Source organism: Schistocerca gregaria, chromosome X, assembly GCF_023897955.1.
Source record: "Schistocerca gregaria isolate iqSchGreg1 chromosome X, iqSchGreg1.2, whole genome shotgun sequence".
Taxonomy (NCBI): domain Eukaryota; kingdom Metazoa; phylum Arthropoda; class Insecta; order Orthoptera; family Acrididae; genus Schistocerca; species Schistocerca gregaria.
In genome coordinates this window covers 519147279-519163814 of record NC_064931.1, presented here as the reverse complement: position 1 = coordinate 519163814, position 16536 = coordinate 519147279, and the positions used below count along the sequence as shown (strand labels likewise).

At 43.7% G+C, this 16536-nt stretch overlaps 1 protein-coding gene across 3 annotated transcripts in view; it reads left to right on the top strand.

Annotated features, from left to right (window-relative positions):
• Positions 1-16536, top strand: part of LOC126298210 (regucalcin-like) — a 403275-nt gene that overhangs the window by 21406 nt on the left and 365333 nt on the right. For all 3 annotated transcript variants that reach the window (XM_049989516.1, XM_049989514.1, XM_049989515.1), the window contains exons 2-3: positions 2035-2204; positions 16035-16244. In XM_049989516.1, coding sequence (XP_049845473.1) covers positions 2045-2204; positions 16035-16244 — 370 coding nt within the window. In that variant the 5' untranslated portion in view covers positions 2035-2044. The remainder of the gene's footprint in view (positions 1-2034; positions 2205-16034; positions 16245-16536) is intronic.

Sequence of the window (16536 nt, the reverse complement as noted above, 5' to 3'; positions counted from 1 at the left end):
GCCGGCACGGTAGCTCAGCGTGATCGGCCAGAGAGCTGGTTGGTCTCTGTAATAAAAAAAAACTGAGTGGAAGGATCAACAAAACGAACATGAACGGGTGTCATGTGACGTCCGCGACGACCAAACAGAATGATAAAAAACTCAGTGTGGCGGACTGCCGTCCTAAGGGGCCCGGGTTCGATTCCCGGCTGGGTCGGGGATTTTCTTCGCTCAGGGGCTGGGTGTTGTGTTGTCTTCATCATCATTTCATTCCCACCCAGCGTGCAGGTCGCCCAGTGTGGCGTATGTAATAATACCTGCACCAAGGCGGCAGGACCTGCCCCTTATGGGGCCTCCCAGCCAATGACGCCAAACGCTCATTTCCATTTCCAATGGATATTCGCAAGGAATTCTTAACTGTACATTCATAGCCTTCGTACGTTAAACTTGACAAAGTTGTTATACATTAATTATAGAAAACTAATGAGAAAACGCAGACCCAGACCAGCTGTAAAATACTTTTAAAAACCATCATCGCAAAATAAGCATTTTGAAAGTGATAAGTGAAACACTAATAATGGTGAGTGCACATTTCTGTTTTGTATTGTGTAAGTTATGATGTTGGCCAACTTTTGAGTTTTTGGTTCTTATAGTTTCTCAAAACTGATAACGGCCGGGAGAGCAGTGTGCTGAACACATGCCCATCCATATCGGCATTCAGTGTTGCCTATAGGCTGAGGATGACACGGCGGTCTGCTGGTAACGTTGGGTCGTTCAAAGCCTGTCCGTACGGAGTTTAGTTTCAGTTTTAGTTCTTAAATCGGAGCCGAGAGGATAACCAGACGTTAGCACGCCACTTCCGGGATTCAGGGGCGCACTCCACTACGCAGGCCAGCCTGGATGTGGTTTTTACGTGCTTTCCCACATCCGACTAGACGAATACCGGGCTGGTACCCACTCCCCGCCAGAGTTTAAGCGATTCGAAAACATCTACAAAACGTTCATACGCTTCATATGGGACAACACTAGATGCAGACAGTTGGAGTGCAAGAATTCCATGAAGGGAGGGTAAGGGGTGAGGGAATGGGTGGCAAAAGGAAGGGCATCCGGCTGCCCTCTACCACTAACATCACCAAATCCAGTAATTAACTTGCCGCCGTGCGGGATTAGCCGAGCGGTCTGTCGTGTCTCGGTCCGGCACACAGTTTGCCAGCACGGTAGCTCAGCGTGTTCGGTCAGAGGGTTAGCTGTCCTCTGTAATAAAAAACTGAGTTAATCGATCAACAACGAACCTAAACGGATGTCTTACGACGTCCGCCCTGAGCAGATGCAACGAACAAAAGCGAACTAAACGACATTAAAAAAAAAAAAAAAAAGGCGGTCTCAGGCGCTGCAGTCATGGACTGTGCGGTTGGTCCCAGCGGAGGTTTGAGTCCTCCCTCGGGCATGGGTATGTGTGTTTGTCCTAAGGATAATTTAGGTTAAGTAGCGTGTAAGCTTAGGGACTGATGACCTTAGCATATAAGCCCCATAAGATTTCACACACATTTGAACTTTTTTTTTAATTAACTTGCCGACACTGCTAAGAAATGCAATTCATACGAGGAACCAGAAGATAGTTCTTAAATCAACAGCATGAACCATGTGCCTAATAAATTTTCTGGCTAATGTTTTTAAATGGTTTATTTCTCTGTATTCCAATTTCTTGGACGTTATGTTGAAGCAGGGGTGTAAATAAATAATTGGTAAACTAAAAATACATATTTTAGTGTAACTGGATAATTTATTATTATTACATTTAAACATTCTATATATTTCGTTATTATTAGTAAAATCTCAGACATCTGTGGCTCATAAAAGTGGAGGTTATGGCAAGTTATATATGGCCTCTAGCACTGGAATACCAGAATCATCACATATATACTGGGCACTTGTTCACCAAAATCCGTGAAGTATTCACCATCACTCCACAAATTGAAAAATTTGGAGAAGTACGTTGAATTTCTGTATACTTGCATGAGCTGCACATAATTTGTAAACTTTTATCTGTTACAGAAAGTAAAAAATGGCATCATACAAAATTGAGAAAGTCACCGATCCCGTTAGGTTGGGCGAAGGCCCTCACTGGGACCACGACAAGAAAGTACTCTACTTCACCGACATCGAGGGCTGCGGAGTACACAAGTTTGATCCAGCAACCAAGACTCTAGCATCACTTACGTTTCGTAAGTATTCTTTAAAGAATTACTCGCGTTTTCTGTTTCAGAACAAACTACAGCACCAAGGGTAATTTTATTTTCTAATACCACGACCAGTTTCAGCCAAAAAGTTGTAAGTAGGCTGTTTAGGTTTTTTTTATATTGGTAACGCCACGTAGCGCTCTGTATGAAAATCACTGGCTGTGCTGTGTGCAGTTAGTGGCTGGTTGGCATTGTTGTAATACTCGCCATTGTAGTGTTGGGCAGCTGGATGTTAACAGCGCGTAGCGTTGCGCAGTTGGAGGTGAGCCGCCAGCAGTGGTGGATGTGGGGAGAGAGATGGCGGAGTTTTGAAATGTGTATGACTGGATGTCATGAACTGCTATATATATCATGACTATTAAGGTAAATACATTGTTTGTTCTCTATCAAAATCTTTCATTTGCTAACTATGCCTATCAGTAGTTAGTGCCTTCAGTAGTTTGAATCTTTTATTTAGTTGGCAGTAGTGGCGCTCGCTGTATTGCAGTAGTCCGAGTAACGAAGATTTTTGGTGAGGTAAATGATTTGTGAAACGTATAGGTTAATGTTAGTCAGGGCCATTCTTTTGTAGGGATTATTGAAAGTCAGATTGCGTTACGCTAAAAATATTGCGCGTCAGTTTAAGCACAGTCTTGTATAATTTTTCAAAGGGGACGTTTCAAAGTCCATTTCCAAATGATTTCAAGCCTAGGGTCATGGAGGTAAACTGTCTGTATCTGTGTACTTTCATGAAGTTGGCTCATAACCCAAGTTATTACTGCAGTTGCAAATACACTGAACAGTCATGTTCAACTCGCTGGACAAAAAAGAATTGTAAATTTTTGTACATTCTGTGATCAGAAGTACTCTATGTAATGTGGAATGGAACACTAAAGTTGACACGAGAAGCAGACTCGCCAGTACAGAAGTAGACAACCAGGAATAGCAACCGCGCGGGATTAGCCGAGCGGGATGAGGCGCTGCACTCGTGGACTGCGCGGCTGATCCCGGTGGAGGTTCGAGTCCTCTCTCGGGCATGGGTGTGTGTGCTTGTCCATAGGATAATTTAGGTTAAGTAGTGTGTAAGCTTAGGGACTGATGACCTTAGCAGTTAAGTCCCATGAGATTTCACACACATTTGAACATTTTTTGAGGAATAGCAGAATGTGTTGGCCAGAAGAGATCAGTAATTTCGAACATGGAGTAGTCATTGTATGACACTTGAGCAACAAAACTATCAGGGACATCTCAACTCTTAGTCAATTTTTAATGATGTGATTGGGAAGTGCAAACCAGAAGAAACAACCACAGCTAAACCAAGACTAGTAAGACCTCATCTACTGAAGGACAGGGACCGTCGATCATTATCAAGGGTGGCTGTTAAACTCGCGTGAGATCAGCGGAAGGAATCGCTCCTGAGTTTCAGAGCGCGAGCAGCAGACCAGTTATCACAATGATCGTATGTAGGGAGTTAAAAAGTATGGGGTGCAATGGTTGAACTGCTCTTCATAAGCTAAACGTTTATATAGTCAGTGTTAAGTGGAGCTTGTGGTGGTGTAAAGACCAACGCCACTGGACAGTCGATGAATGGAAACAAATCATTTGGAGTGTTAAATCAAGCTATACCCTGTGGCATTCCTATGGAATGTTTGTGTTTGGCGAATGCCTGCAGAACGTTAGCAGCCATTGTATATATAATACCAACAATGAAGTATATAAGATGTGGTATTGCGGTATGAAGGCGTGTTTCGTGGTTAGAGTGTGGTCCCCTTATCGCAGTTACGAAAGCGCTAAATGCAGAAGGATATACACACATTTTACAGCATGGTGTAGTGCCTACAGTAGAGAAATAGCACGGAGATTGCGATTTTTTTTTTTTTTTGCATGACACTGCGCCATGTCATAAAGCAGCATCTCTAAGGCAATGGTTTGTGGACACAAAAAATTTTTGAAACGGACTGATCTCAACCCAATGGAACACCTCTGGAATGAGTTAGAACGTCGGCATCGTTCTAGAGACCAGCGTGTATCACTGCCTTCTCCTGTTTCGACTCTTGAGCAAGAAGGGATTGCCATTCTTCCACTGACATTCATGCTCCTCATTAGCGGTGTCCACAGAAGCGTTCAAGCTCTCATAAAAGCATACCGCGTATTAATGCCAACTAATAGATATAAAGATAATTTTGATCAGATAGTGTATATGTAGATATAGATGTAGATGTAGAAATACGTTTCTAGAATACCGACATTGCAAGACCCCTCGCTTCTAAACTGATACTGTTATTACTCAGCTTAGCCGCGAGTCCGTAGAGGGCGGTATATGTGACTTACATTATGATTGGTCAGAATTTCCACCCAGAATTTGCGAGTGTAAGTCGGACCTTCCTTGATCCGTCTTGGTGGGTCGTGTCGTCGGATATCCTCCTACCTGCGCGCCGTGCAGCTCTCGTAAATGTCGCCCCGTGCAGATTCTTCGTTGGCGCATTGGATGTCTTTGTCGGTGGAAGCTAATTATGTGAAATTGCTATCGGTCAACTTTGGGGTATCTGTTTACTCGAAATTAACATTCAGAATGCCGTAATATCAGCTTCATTCCTATTAGATCAATAATGAAATACTCATGTCACAAACTACTCGTAACCGAGAGCATGGCTACCATCGAACAAGACAGGAAGAGCTCTTAACGCCGACTGCCGACTGTGGCGCGCAGTCCGCATCTCTTACTAGTTTCGTCACAGTTCGTTGATTTCCGATCAAGTTCGTACTTTCTAAGATATGCATTTGTTAAAGAACGGGTGTGAATTTTAAAGAGGCAAAATTATGATAAATAGTTTTTAACATCCAGAGGCTCCTCCTAGTATTCATGTTGTCATAAATGATTTTAATTATTAACAATAAATAAACAAAATCGGTGACTTTGGCGCCAAGATGGCGGTACTTCCCGTCATGTATATGTTGTTGCTGCGGTTAAGCGTAGAGCACCCCCCCCCCCCCCCTCCCACTACGCGCGACATATGGCCGCTTCGTCACCTAGCCAGCCAGCGTGGGAAATGCTCTCCGACTCATGGCCGGCTACGTACTACAGCACTTCCTAACTATCGTGAATACATCAATGAGAGGCGCCATACAACGTCTACGAGCGTAACCATCAAATTTTTTATCACCTCGAGAAAATCAAGCGGAGAGCATGAAAACTGGTTTTTGTCCTTCCACATACGCGCTCTTCAGTATGACACTTTTCTATCGATGGTGGACTTGATGGAGTCCGTGCTTGATTTTCAGGAAACGTTATACCTCAAAAATCACCTCGCCATCGTACTGGAAATGCCTGTCACGAAATGGTTTGTTCATCTCAGGGAGGATGAGAAGCCACTAGGTTGTCGAATCAAGAGAATACAGGGACGGGGTGAGTGAAATTTGCTTTCTCGAGAAAGCAGCATGTGTCATTGTATCACGTGCAGAGTGAGCTGGAGTGTTGTTATGGAGTGTATGACTGGGTTGCATTGAGTTCGCGCCATTTTCAGTACCTTTCCTTTAACTCTTCATCTGTTAGCATCACACACTACTGGCTTTCACTTACGCACGCTGCATTGTTTATGAAACATTATTGTGGCCTGGAGGACATTAGTTATCCGCGCGAGCACTACTGCTACAATGTAAAACAAATTCAGTGTATGCTCTTTATTGCTTTCCTATATCCATTGCCGGCCGCGGTGGTCGTGCAGTTCTAGCGCTGTAGTCCGGAACAGCGTGACTGCTACGGTCGCAGGTTCGAATCCTGCCTTGGGCATGGATGTGTGTGATGTCCTTAGGTTAGTTAGGTTTAAGTAGTTCTAAGTTCTAGGGAACTGATTACCTAAGATATTAAGTCAGATAGTGCTCAGAGCCATTTGAACCATTTTTTTGAACCTAAATCCATTACAACTTAAACGTGCGTAATTTTAGTACTATCTAAACTAAATACAGTTAATTTGCTTTATGCCTAGAATACTTGCCTACGAAAAGTAAATATCTCTATACTTTTAGTGCCAAAGGTAAAAAAAAACCTAGGACAGTTTTATCAGAGGTCCTTACGCATGGCTGGAATGGTTCCATGTGTTGAGTGATGAAGACACTGGCAGTGATACCGTTGACCCATGTGTACAGACAGCGGTCATGATTCAGCAACAGAACAAGAAGTGTCAGAAAATGCTGAATTTGAACCCCTGGAGGAAATAAGTCAAGAGGATATTTGTCTCTTAGGAAAAGATGGAATAGCTAAATGGGGGAAAAGTAAAAATCCTACAAACGTTAGAACAATATCTCATAATATTATTTCACATTTACCTAGACTCAAAAATAAAGCTCGTATACCAAAGACTGAAAGAGATATTACTAAGTTATTCTTGGATGAAAATACAGAAGGGTCCAAAAAATGTATCCACCGTTTAAAGGTCCATAGCTTGCAAACTAATTGACGGAGTAGTCTAATTTTTGGTGAAAGTCTAGCTTCAAGTCCAACTTAAAGATATCACTGTGGGTGTTCGGAATGGTTACTATTAACATCCACACACAAACGATGCCGCCGAACTGCAGCACGAACTGCTGACTGAAACGTGTTCAATTGGATATTTGCCAGGAGTAAGTGTGTGATGTGGTACGATGGATCCTCGAAGTTCATCCAATGTGCGAGGCTTTTGTCGATAAACGACGTCTTTTAGTATTCCCCACAGGTAAAAGTCCGGAGGAGTTAGGTCTAGGAAACGTGGTGGATACTCCACAGCACCTCTACGGCCTATCCATCTTCCTGGTAGATTTTCGTCGAGATACGCCCTAACACGATTTTGGTAGTGGCCTGGGGCACCATCGTGTTGAAAGTAAACTCTTCCGTCTCCATACAAGTCTCGGATGGCAGGTAAAATGGATGTGTGAAGCTTCTGAAGGTAAACCTCACCGGTAACTGTGCTGTCAAAGAAGAATGGCCCAATCAAGCCCCGGTAAGACAACCCAGACCACACATTTACTCATGGCAAATTCACGGCCTTGTCTACATGGATGTTCAGATTTTCGGCGGCTCAGTAGATGCAATTGTGGCGGTTTACTGTACCAGTGAGTTTGAACTGTGTCTCATCAGACCACACAATCATCTCTGCAAACTCTTCATCGTTGCTCACCATGTTAGTAAACCACTAACAGTACTCCATTCTACGATCTGGGTCGTCCTCGTTCATTGCGTGTAGCAGTCGTGGGATGTAGCACTTCCACTCTGCTGTCTTCAAAATTCGACGAACACTTGAGCGACCCACTCCAATTTACGGGCACACTGTCTCACAGACTGCTGTGGTGAGCTAGTGAATTGTTGTAACACACGACGGGAGTCAGCTGGACTTGTTACAGGTACAGGTCGTCCAGATCGTTTTTGTGTACATCTTTAACACAGCCTTTGGCTTCAAATTTGTCTCGAATGCGACGAATCGTTAAACGTGTCGGTGGCTCTGTTTGATACTCATTTCGCCATTGCCGTTGAACCTCATTAATGTTTACGTACTTAAAATACCACTTCAAAACTGACTTCCTTTCATCGAATGCAAGCCTTGCGCCAGCCATGTTTACTCGAGTAACTAGGTGCAACTAAGAACAAAACACTGACTATCTGGCGACTGTCATCTGACAAAACAAAACAACGCAGTACAACGCTTTTGTGGCGATTGCCGGAACTACAAACTATTACACTACCAAAGATGATACAACTCCGTCAATTAATTTGCCACTTATGGACTTTTAAACAGTGGATACATTTTTTTGGAGCCCTCTGTATAATACCCATTATTGCAGCATGTGCTAACATTTACATCAACGAAGTCCGTGATAACTTTTCTAGAGAAAGGGATGCTAAAGAAACAGATGTTACAGAGATTGGTTTGTAATATAACTGTGGATCTCTGAGACGTTCTAGAAAGAATTTATCAAAGTTGTGGGATAATTGAAAGGGCAACGGACTTGAATCGTGCTACTTATGCTTGAATGAAAACCGATTCAGGTGGTACTTGTGATTTGTGAGGTTCGATAGTAGAGAGAATGACAAGTGAGCTGCTGTCAGAAGTGTAATAGGGCTATTTACGTTCAACTGCCAAAAATATTTATCACCTAGTGTACACCTTACTGTATTTGTATATTACATGCATTATATTTAGATTTAAATAAAACACTTCTAAAATCATTCCTATAGGCCGTTCAAAAAGTCCAAATACATCGTTTATGTTGTGGATGACACCTGTCATCCGTACGAGTGACCGTGTCAGGAATTACCGTGCGAGTAACGGAGGATTAACTGCCTCCAGAAACCTCGTAAGAGCATTTCCTATGGCGGTTTGCTCCTTACGACCATAATCTATTATTTCCGCACCATGACAGTCCGGAAAAATTCAACATCATCTTGCCCGAAGATGATTGGGTCCTCGCCTTTTTTCTTGCGCTGTTGCAGCTCAGTGGCTGGGTATAGGTCTTCCAATTGGACACAAGTTCGGGACTTCCGTGTACATAATTTACGCCTGTTATTCCTCTAATGAAAGGAGACCTACACTTTAATGTGGAAGTTGAACCACCTGTCGATCTTGGCGACTTCTCACATCCTTCAAAGGTGAAAGCTAGATTAAAGGAACACTGAAAATGTCAGTAGTACGACTGGGATTCAGTCCCATGATCTCTCGGTTTCTATCCCCGCGCTTTACCACTAGACCAATGGTCCCGACTTCCACAGTAGTGATCACAAATGTTTCCAGTGCCTGTGTTGTTCCTTTCTCTCGGGCTCACACCAACACACCCAGAACTCGTCCAGGCTAAGGTAGTCATCTGGATCGATGTGACAACAGCTGTAACATTTCCTCTCCTGTTTCAGTTCGGCGGGATAAATAAAATTTATTTTTCGAGGTAATAATTAAAACTTTGGCTACCTCTCGTAATAGTTATGTCAAAGCGTCGAGTCACGAATCCTTCCGTTGACTAAGAAGTTTCCTGCCGAGACACAGCCACAAGATTTTGCTAGATGCTTCCATAGAACCAGTAGACATGAGGCTGCCCACTCGACTCGCTTACCTAACACTCATTGGATAGCATAGTCTGCATACATGCAGTTCCTAAATGTGGAGACATCCGTTCGCATATTTAGTTTTGTGGAACATACACTGATGCAGACAAGGTCTCACAACAAATTGCATGTTAATTCAATAACACGTCAGGTGAATTTCCACCACTGACCTTCATCAGTGCAAAATGCGGCAATGAATTGCCCAGTAGCCACTTTCATTCTCGAGTGAATTACATCAATACTCTGTTACTATATAGTAGATTTCAAGAATTATATAGGGTGTTTGGAAATTTAAGGTTCTAGGACATGTAGAGAGAAGTGAGTACATAATTCCTTGAATAGCAAGCCATGTCCGGAAACATACAGGGTGTTTGGGAATTCCGGTACAAAATTGTAGGACTTGTAGAGGGGAGTACGTACACAGTGTTTTGAATAGGAACCCATGTCCGGAAGTGTACCGTTTCCGTGCTACAGCCGTTTGAAAACATGTTTACGAGGTAGGAATGCAACAGGGCAGTCATGGAGGGGGGGGGGGGGGGGGGGGCGGCGGCGCTTACGTCGGACCGGCTGATGTCTATTTTTGACCTCTATCCTACTTCTCTGACCAGGTTCGAACCTCATTCATGTGTCTGTGTGTGTCAGACTACACGTTTTCAGAATACACCGACATGATCCTGTGCGACAAAGCTCACGGTAATGGAATAGCTGGTCGTCGCCTCTGTGAAGATCATTATCTACAATGTTCGACTCCACCGCATACACTTTTCACCACAGTTACGGAACGACTCGAGGAAGGGGTACATTCACGATCAGTAGGCTTGACTGTGGTGTTCCCAGGAGCGCCGCACACACTAATTTGAAGAAGCCGTACTGCATACGTTGAACAGTCTTTCCGAAAACTGGTTAAGTTTCCTTTTTGTTTCTTTGGTTATTAATGAGTGGAATTGTGAATTAAGTGATGTACTGGGTCACACCTAATAAATTACTTGTAGAGGTGGTGGCGTTACCATCATGTTTACAAATGGCTGTAGCACGAAAAGGCTACGTTTCTGGACATGGGTTCCTACTCAAAATATTATGTACTCACTGCCCTCTACTTGTCCAAGAAGAATGGAACGGGAATTTCCGAACACCCTGTATTTCTAAGGACATGCTAACCAAAGCATAATTACTGTTTGTAACATTCGGCAGCGGTCGATAGCTAAATGTCCTTCATTTTGAACATTCATGGAGCAACAAATGAAGACTGTTGGAAACTATTGAGAAAGGAAGGAGTGGGGGATAGAACAAATTGGAACATCGTTAATGTACCTGCGTTTTCTCCGAGGTGGACTGTCTCCCAGATCATTATTTCATGATGTAGGCTGTCATCATGTATTTTCTCCACCTGCACACTCTGTGGTACTTTCAGTCCGAGGTAGGTAACTGGGTACCATCTTAATTTGATATCACTGAATATAAATTGAAGTTTCTCGACTTCTCTTCTGCTGTCTATACTTCCGTCCATTTAAGCTTAAACTATTCTCTTCTCTCTTAATTAATCGCCATAAAAAAACACTGAGCTCTTCCTTATATCTAGAATTTACATTGCACTAGTGTGTTATTTTCACCATCTTTGAATTTTTGCGCTCTTAATAAGATTTTCAGTTTATTCGAATTTTACACCATTTTCACTTTACGTATTGTTTATCACGATTTTTAAATAGCACAAGTAGTCTACTTTCCATAGTTTTAGACTCTTTTCACCATTTTTCCTGAAAGTGACATCATTAATGGATGGAAGCTGACGGTCGATATCAGGTGCGAATATAAGGGGGTGGGGTAAGCTCATGATTAACCCTCCCCCCCCCCCCCCCCGCCTAAACAACATTTTACTGAAAATGTTTACATTTTTACATGTATTAATTTTCATATTTTTCAACTAACTTTTGGACAATAGAGTATCGTGTAAAACAAGTCTCTCGAAAGTGACAGCAAACACTAAAAATTACAAGCTTCACTGAACACAGAACACTGCTCATTTGCTTTCCTGAAGATTAGCTCTCGGGGACAGGTTTTCAGCTTGAATTGTTGTAGAAAGCATTCCAGACAGGAAGAGACTCCCATTCACAGGCAGACCATACCTGCGCCAAAAACAAATGTTATAGGGTTCGTGAGTCCACAGGTGGTACTGGCTAACCACAGGAAGTAGAGGGAAAGTAAGACAGAAAGGGACATTTGCTGCACTAAGACACAAATAGCTGAGAGAATTCCTTTCTCGAAGGTAGATGGAAACGACAAGAAGATACAGCATTATCTGCTCGCATAACTATAGGCTGCAAACACGTGTCACACTCTTAGAACTAACAAGGAGACGGCACGACCCTGGGGTCCGGGATTTGTCCGAAATTTTGTGTGGTGAAAGAGGACCCCTAACACCTCACGTGGTTAAAATATCAGGACGCACTACTAAGAAAATCCCGAGAAAAATCGATCCAAAGTTTCTTAGGTGCCTTATGAGTATAAATTGTTAGTCCATTGTCGAGTCGCCTTCTGGCCTACACGGTTAGCAGTCGGACACACACCGGCACGGTAGCTCAGCGTGTTCGGTCAGAGTTAGCTGCCCTCTGTAATAAAAAAGATTGAGTTAATGGATCAACAACGAACTTCAACGGATGTCTTACGACGTCCGCCCCGAGCAGATGCAACGAACAAATGCGAACAAAATGAGAAAAAAGAGACACGTACGCCAGAGGTCTCGGGTTCGATTCCTCCTCTGGCACCTTTTTTTTCTTCTGTTGTTTGCAAAATTGTAGTGCATTGTTACAGGAGAATCGTGAAATTAATTCCCAGGAAGACTGCATAAAAATTCATTCTATAATTCACCATCAGTTATCGTCACCAATATTCCGAGACATGATTCAATATGCCTGGTTTGGCTCAAAATTATCAGAAACTCTAAACATTTTCGTAAATGTTAATGGGGCATATTTTTGTACAGATTTATTGCAAACGCCCTGTGATTGTAAGAAATCCGCTTTTATATGTTGCGCAAGATGTCGCATAAATTATTGCTTTGTTTGTTTTTACGATAATTACCACTGCGGTTCTTGTTTATAATTATTATATTATAAAAATTGAATGTTTCCCAATCGAATTTGTTATTCTGATTAAAAACCCCATGATTCTTCTTATATAATTTACAATGAAAAATGGAAAACCCACCGCCATGAATTACGTTGTTGGACAAAAAGAAAATAATTTTTATTCAATAATGTAACTAATTTGTTAAAGATAATGTAGGTTTGGGAAACTTTCTGAATAATTGGTGGACTAACAAAAGAAAATGAAACAGAAGGAAAAAAGTGCCAGAGTAGGAACAGAACCCGAGACCTCTGGCGTAAGAGTCCATACCCTAAACATCTAGGTCAGACGGCTGCTCGGCAATGGAATAACATTTTATACTGAAAGGCACTTTAGAAACTTTGGATCGTTTTTCCCAGGATTTTCCGGGTAGTGCGTCCTAATATTTTAACCATGCGACGTGTTAGGGGTCCTCTTTCGCCACACAAAATTTCGGGCAAATCCCCGACCCAACGCTCGTGCCGTCTCCTTGTAAGTAAATACTAATGCTAATGAGTGCACACTTCGATTTTATACCTGCAAAATTATTGAAGATGTGGGAATTTGTTGCAGTTATAGGTCTTAGAACAATTTCGTGACACAGGTGCTCCTCCAATTTTTCGACAAACGATCTTCAGATGACTTATTTATCTGCAATGCAGTTTCTTGGGAGTTATGTCGAAGCTATGTAAACAACTTAAACTTGTACAGGGTGTTTCGCAATTCATGTTACGCACTTCTAGAGGTTGTAGAAGGAACTTAGTAGATCAAGTTTTACATAGGAATCCATGTGCGGAAACGTCATCCAAGTACGCTACAGAGCGTCAAAGTTATAGGCGTCGGCGCCTGAAAATGTATGCATATACAGGGTTATTCCGTAATGATGTTATATACACTCCTGGAAATTGAAATAAGAACACCGTGAATTCATTGTCCCAGGAAGGGGAAACTTTATTGACACATTCCTGGGGTTAGATACATCACATGATCACACTGACAGAACCACAGGCACATAGACACAGGCAACAGAGCATGCACAATGTCGGCACTAGTACAGTGTATATCCACCTTTCGCAGCAATGCAGGCTGCTATTCTCCCATGGAGACGATCGTAGAGATGCTGCATGTAGTCCTGTGGAACGGCTTGCCATGCCATTTCCACCTGGCGCCTCAGTTGGACCAGCGTTCGTGCTGGACGTGCAGACCGCGTGAGACGACGCTTCATCCAGTCCCAAACATGCTCAATGGGGGACAGATCCGGAGATCTTGCTGGCCAGGGTAGTTGACTTACACCTTCTAGAGCACGTTGGGTGGCACGGGATACATGCGGACGTGCATTGTCCTGTTGGAACAGCAAGTTCCCTTGCCGGTCTAGGAATGGTAGAACGATGGGTTCGATGACGGTTTGGATGTACCGTGCACTATTCAGTGTCCCCTCGACGATCACCAGAGGTGTACGGCCAGTGTAGGAGATCGCTCCCCACACCATGATGCCGGGTGTTGGCCCTGTGTGCCTCGGTCGTATTCAGTCCTCATTGTGGCGCTCACCTGCACGGCGCCAAACACGCATACGACCATCATTGGCACCAAGGCAGAAGCGACTCTCATCGCTGAAGACGACACGTCTCTATTCGTCCCTCCATTCACGCCTGTCGCGACACCACTGGAGGCGGGCTGCACGATGTTGGGGCGTGAGCGGAAGACGGCCTAACGGTGTGCGGGACCGTAGCCCAGCTTCATGGAGACGGTTGCGAATGGTCCTCGCCGATACCCCAGGAGCAACAGTATCCCTAATTTGCTGGGAAGTGGCGGTGCGGTCCCCTACGGCACTGCGTAGGATCCTACGGTCTTGGCGTGCATCCGTGCGTCGCTGCGGTCCGGTCCCAGGTCGACGGGCACGTGCACCTTCCGCCGACCACTGGCGACAACATCGATGTACTGTGGAGACCTCACGACCCACGTGTTAAGCAATTCGGCGGTACGTCCACCCGGCCTCCCGCATGCCCACTATACGCCCTCGCTCAAAGTCCGTCAACTGCACATACGGTTCACGTCCACGCTGTCACGGCATGCTACCAGTGTTAAAGACTGCGATGGAGCTCCGTATGCCACGGCAAACTGGCTGACACTGACGGCGGCGGTGCATAAATGCTGCACAGCTAGCGCCATTCGACGGCCAACACCGCGGTTCCTGGTGTGTCCGCTGTGCCGTGCGTGTGATCATTGCTTGTACAGCCCTCTCGTAGTGTCCGGAGCAAGTATGGTGGGTCTGACACACCGGTGTCAATGTGTTCTTTTTTCCATTTCCAGGAGTGTACTTTCAAGGATGATGGAGAAGGATAAATGTATCAATTTGATTTAAGGGTCCCTGTCCTGGAGACGATCGAGTCAAAAGTTATAAGAGAAAATCGTTGTGATACCTCTGGCAGTGGAATGCATGTAACGGTACTGGTGTTGTTAATATTATAGGGTAGGCAACTGTCAGTGGTGGTAGTATGGCCAAAAAAATCCAGTAAACACAGCTCCTGTATTGGACAAGTGCTCATAGATCTTAAGGTATGCATTTAGAGCCCATGTTTACTAGACATTTTTTCTTGTCTTGGTCCATACTATCCCCTCAGAAAGTTGCCTACCGAACAATCTTAGCAACAACTAGTATCAGTACATGTATTCCACTGTCAGAGGAATCAGAACGGGTTTTGCTTACAACTTTCGACTTGTTCGTTTCCGGTACAGGGACCCTTACCTCAAATTGATACATTTACCCTTCTCCGTCGAGCTAGAAAATTTGTAACTTCATCACGGAATCACCCTGTATAAACACAGATTTACAGGCGCCGGTGCTTGTAACTTCGACTCTGTGTTTCGTCGTTGTATGACGTTTCCAGTCACGGGTTCCTACGAAAAACTTGATCTACTACGTCCTCTCTATAGCGTCTGGAAGTGTGCAACATGAATTGTGAAGCATGCTGTATGAAATGTTTTAATACAACATGGTAATAATAATATGTTGCTATTACTTTTAAAATCTCAGGCATCTGTGGTTCGTTAAAAATCATGGAAACGGAAAATTATATTTGGAGGGAGCGGGGGCAATAACCAGCTGTGAAACCCCCAGAAATGAATTCCAGATCCGTGCCTGAGTCGACTGCAGTGATGTCACAACAATCACTGTATCACATCAGAAACACGCTATAACTCACAGACACCAGTCAAAAATATGCGATATGCTCTTTAGAATCTGATAGTTTCCTCAATATGCTTGGTACTCGCTCGTGAATATTAAGAGTCTTACTGAAACCAGCACACACCATTAAAGTTCAGTTCTCTGGTCAACAAGTCCACTTAAGAATAAAAATAATAAAAATTTCGCACTGCGGGATATTTCCAAGTAACAATGTCAGTTTAACATGTCTCTCTTTCATTTTTGATAAATTCGAGTTGGATCGTGAAATTTTGTTTTGGCTCCTCTAGTGGTGTGCTTCGGCTATGTAGCGCGGGGATTTAAATGTGTAACAGGGCTGCGGACATGTACCTGGAAACGAACAAAAAGTTAGTTAAGTAACATCGTTCTTTAAGACATGGTAACTAAAACATGGACTTGTCTGATATGTACTTAATATTATTATGAGACCAAATACTGAAATCCTTTTGTTTTTTGTTTTCAGAGGAACCAGTGTCAATCATCATACCAATTGCAGGCCAGAAAGACCGTTTTATCATAACCCTGGGTCGCAATGTGGCCATCCTGACGTGGGATGGCGTGAGCAAGAGCCCGCAGAACGTCGAGGTGTTGGTCAGTGTGGACCAGGAGAAGGGCAAGGAGACGAACAGGATCAACGATGGAAAAGCCGACCCCAGCGGTCGTCTCTGGGCGGGTAGGTGTCACTTCGTGAAATAAGAGCATATTGATATCATGGTTAGGCAGTTTCAAGCTTATTGGCAGAAGTTCACGGCACTAGCCGTCCAGTTCATGATTGATCAAAAAGACGAAGGTTTTGTTTTCCTTAGTGTTCAACCAATCTAGTACGGAGTCCACTTTTTCAGGATTTGGCAAATTTTATTACACTGTCCAGCCACATTAGTGTGACCACCTGTCAAAAGCCTGAATAGCCACTTTTTGCAGCGCGGACCGCTGCGAGACGTGCAGGAAGAGAGTCAGTGAGGTTC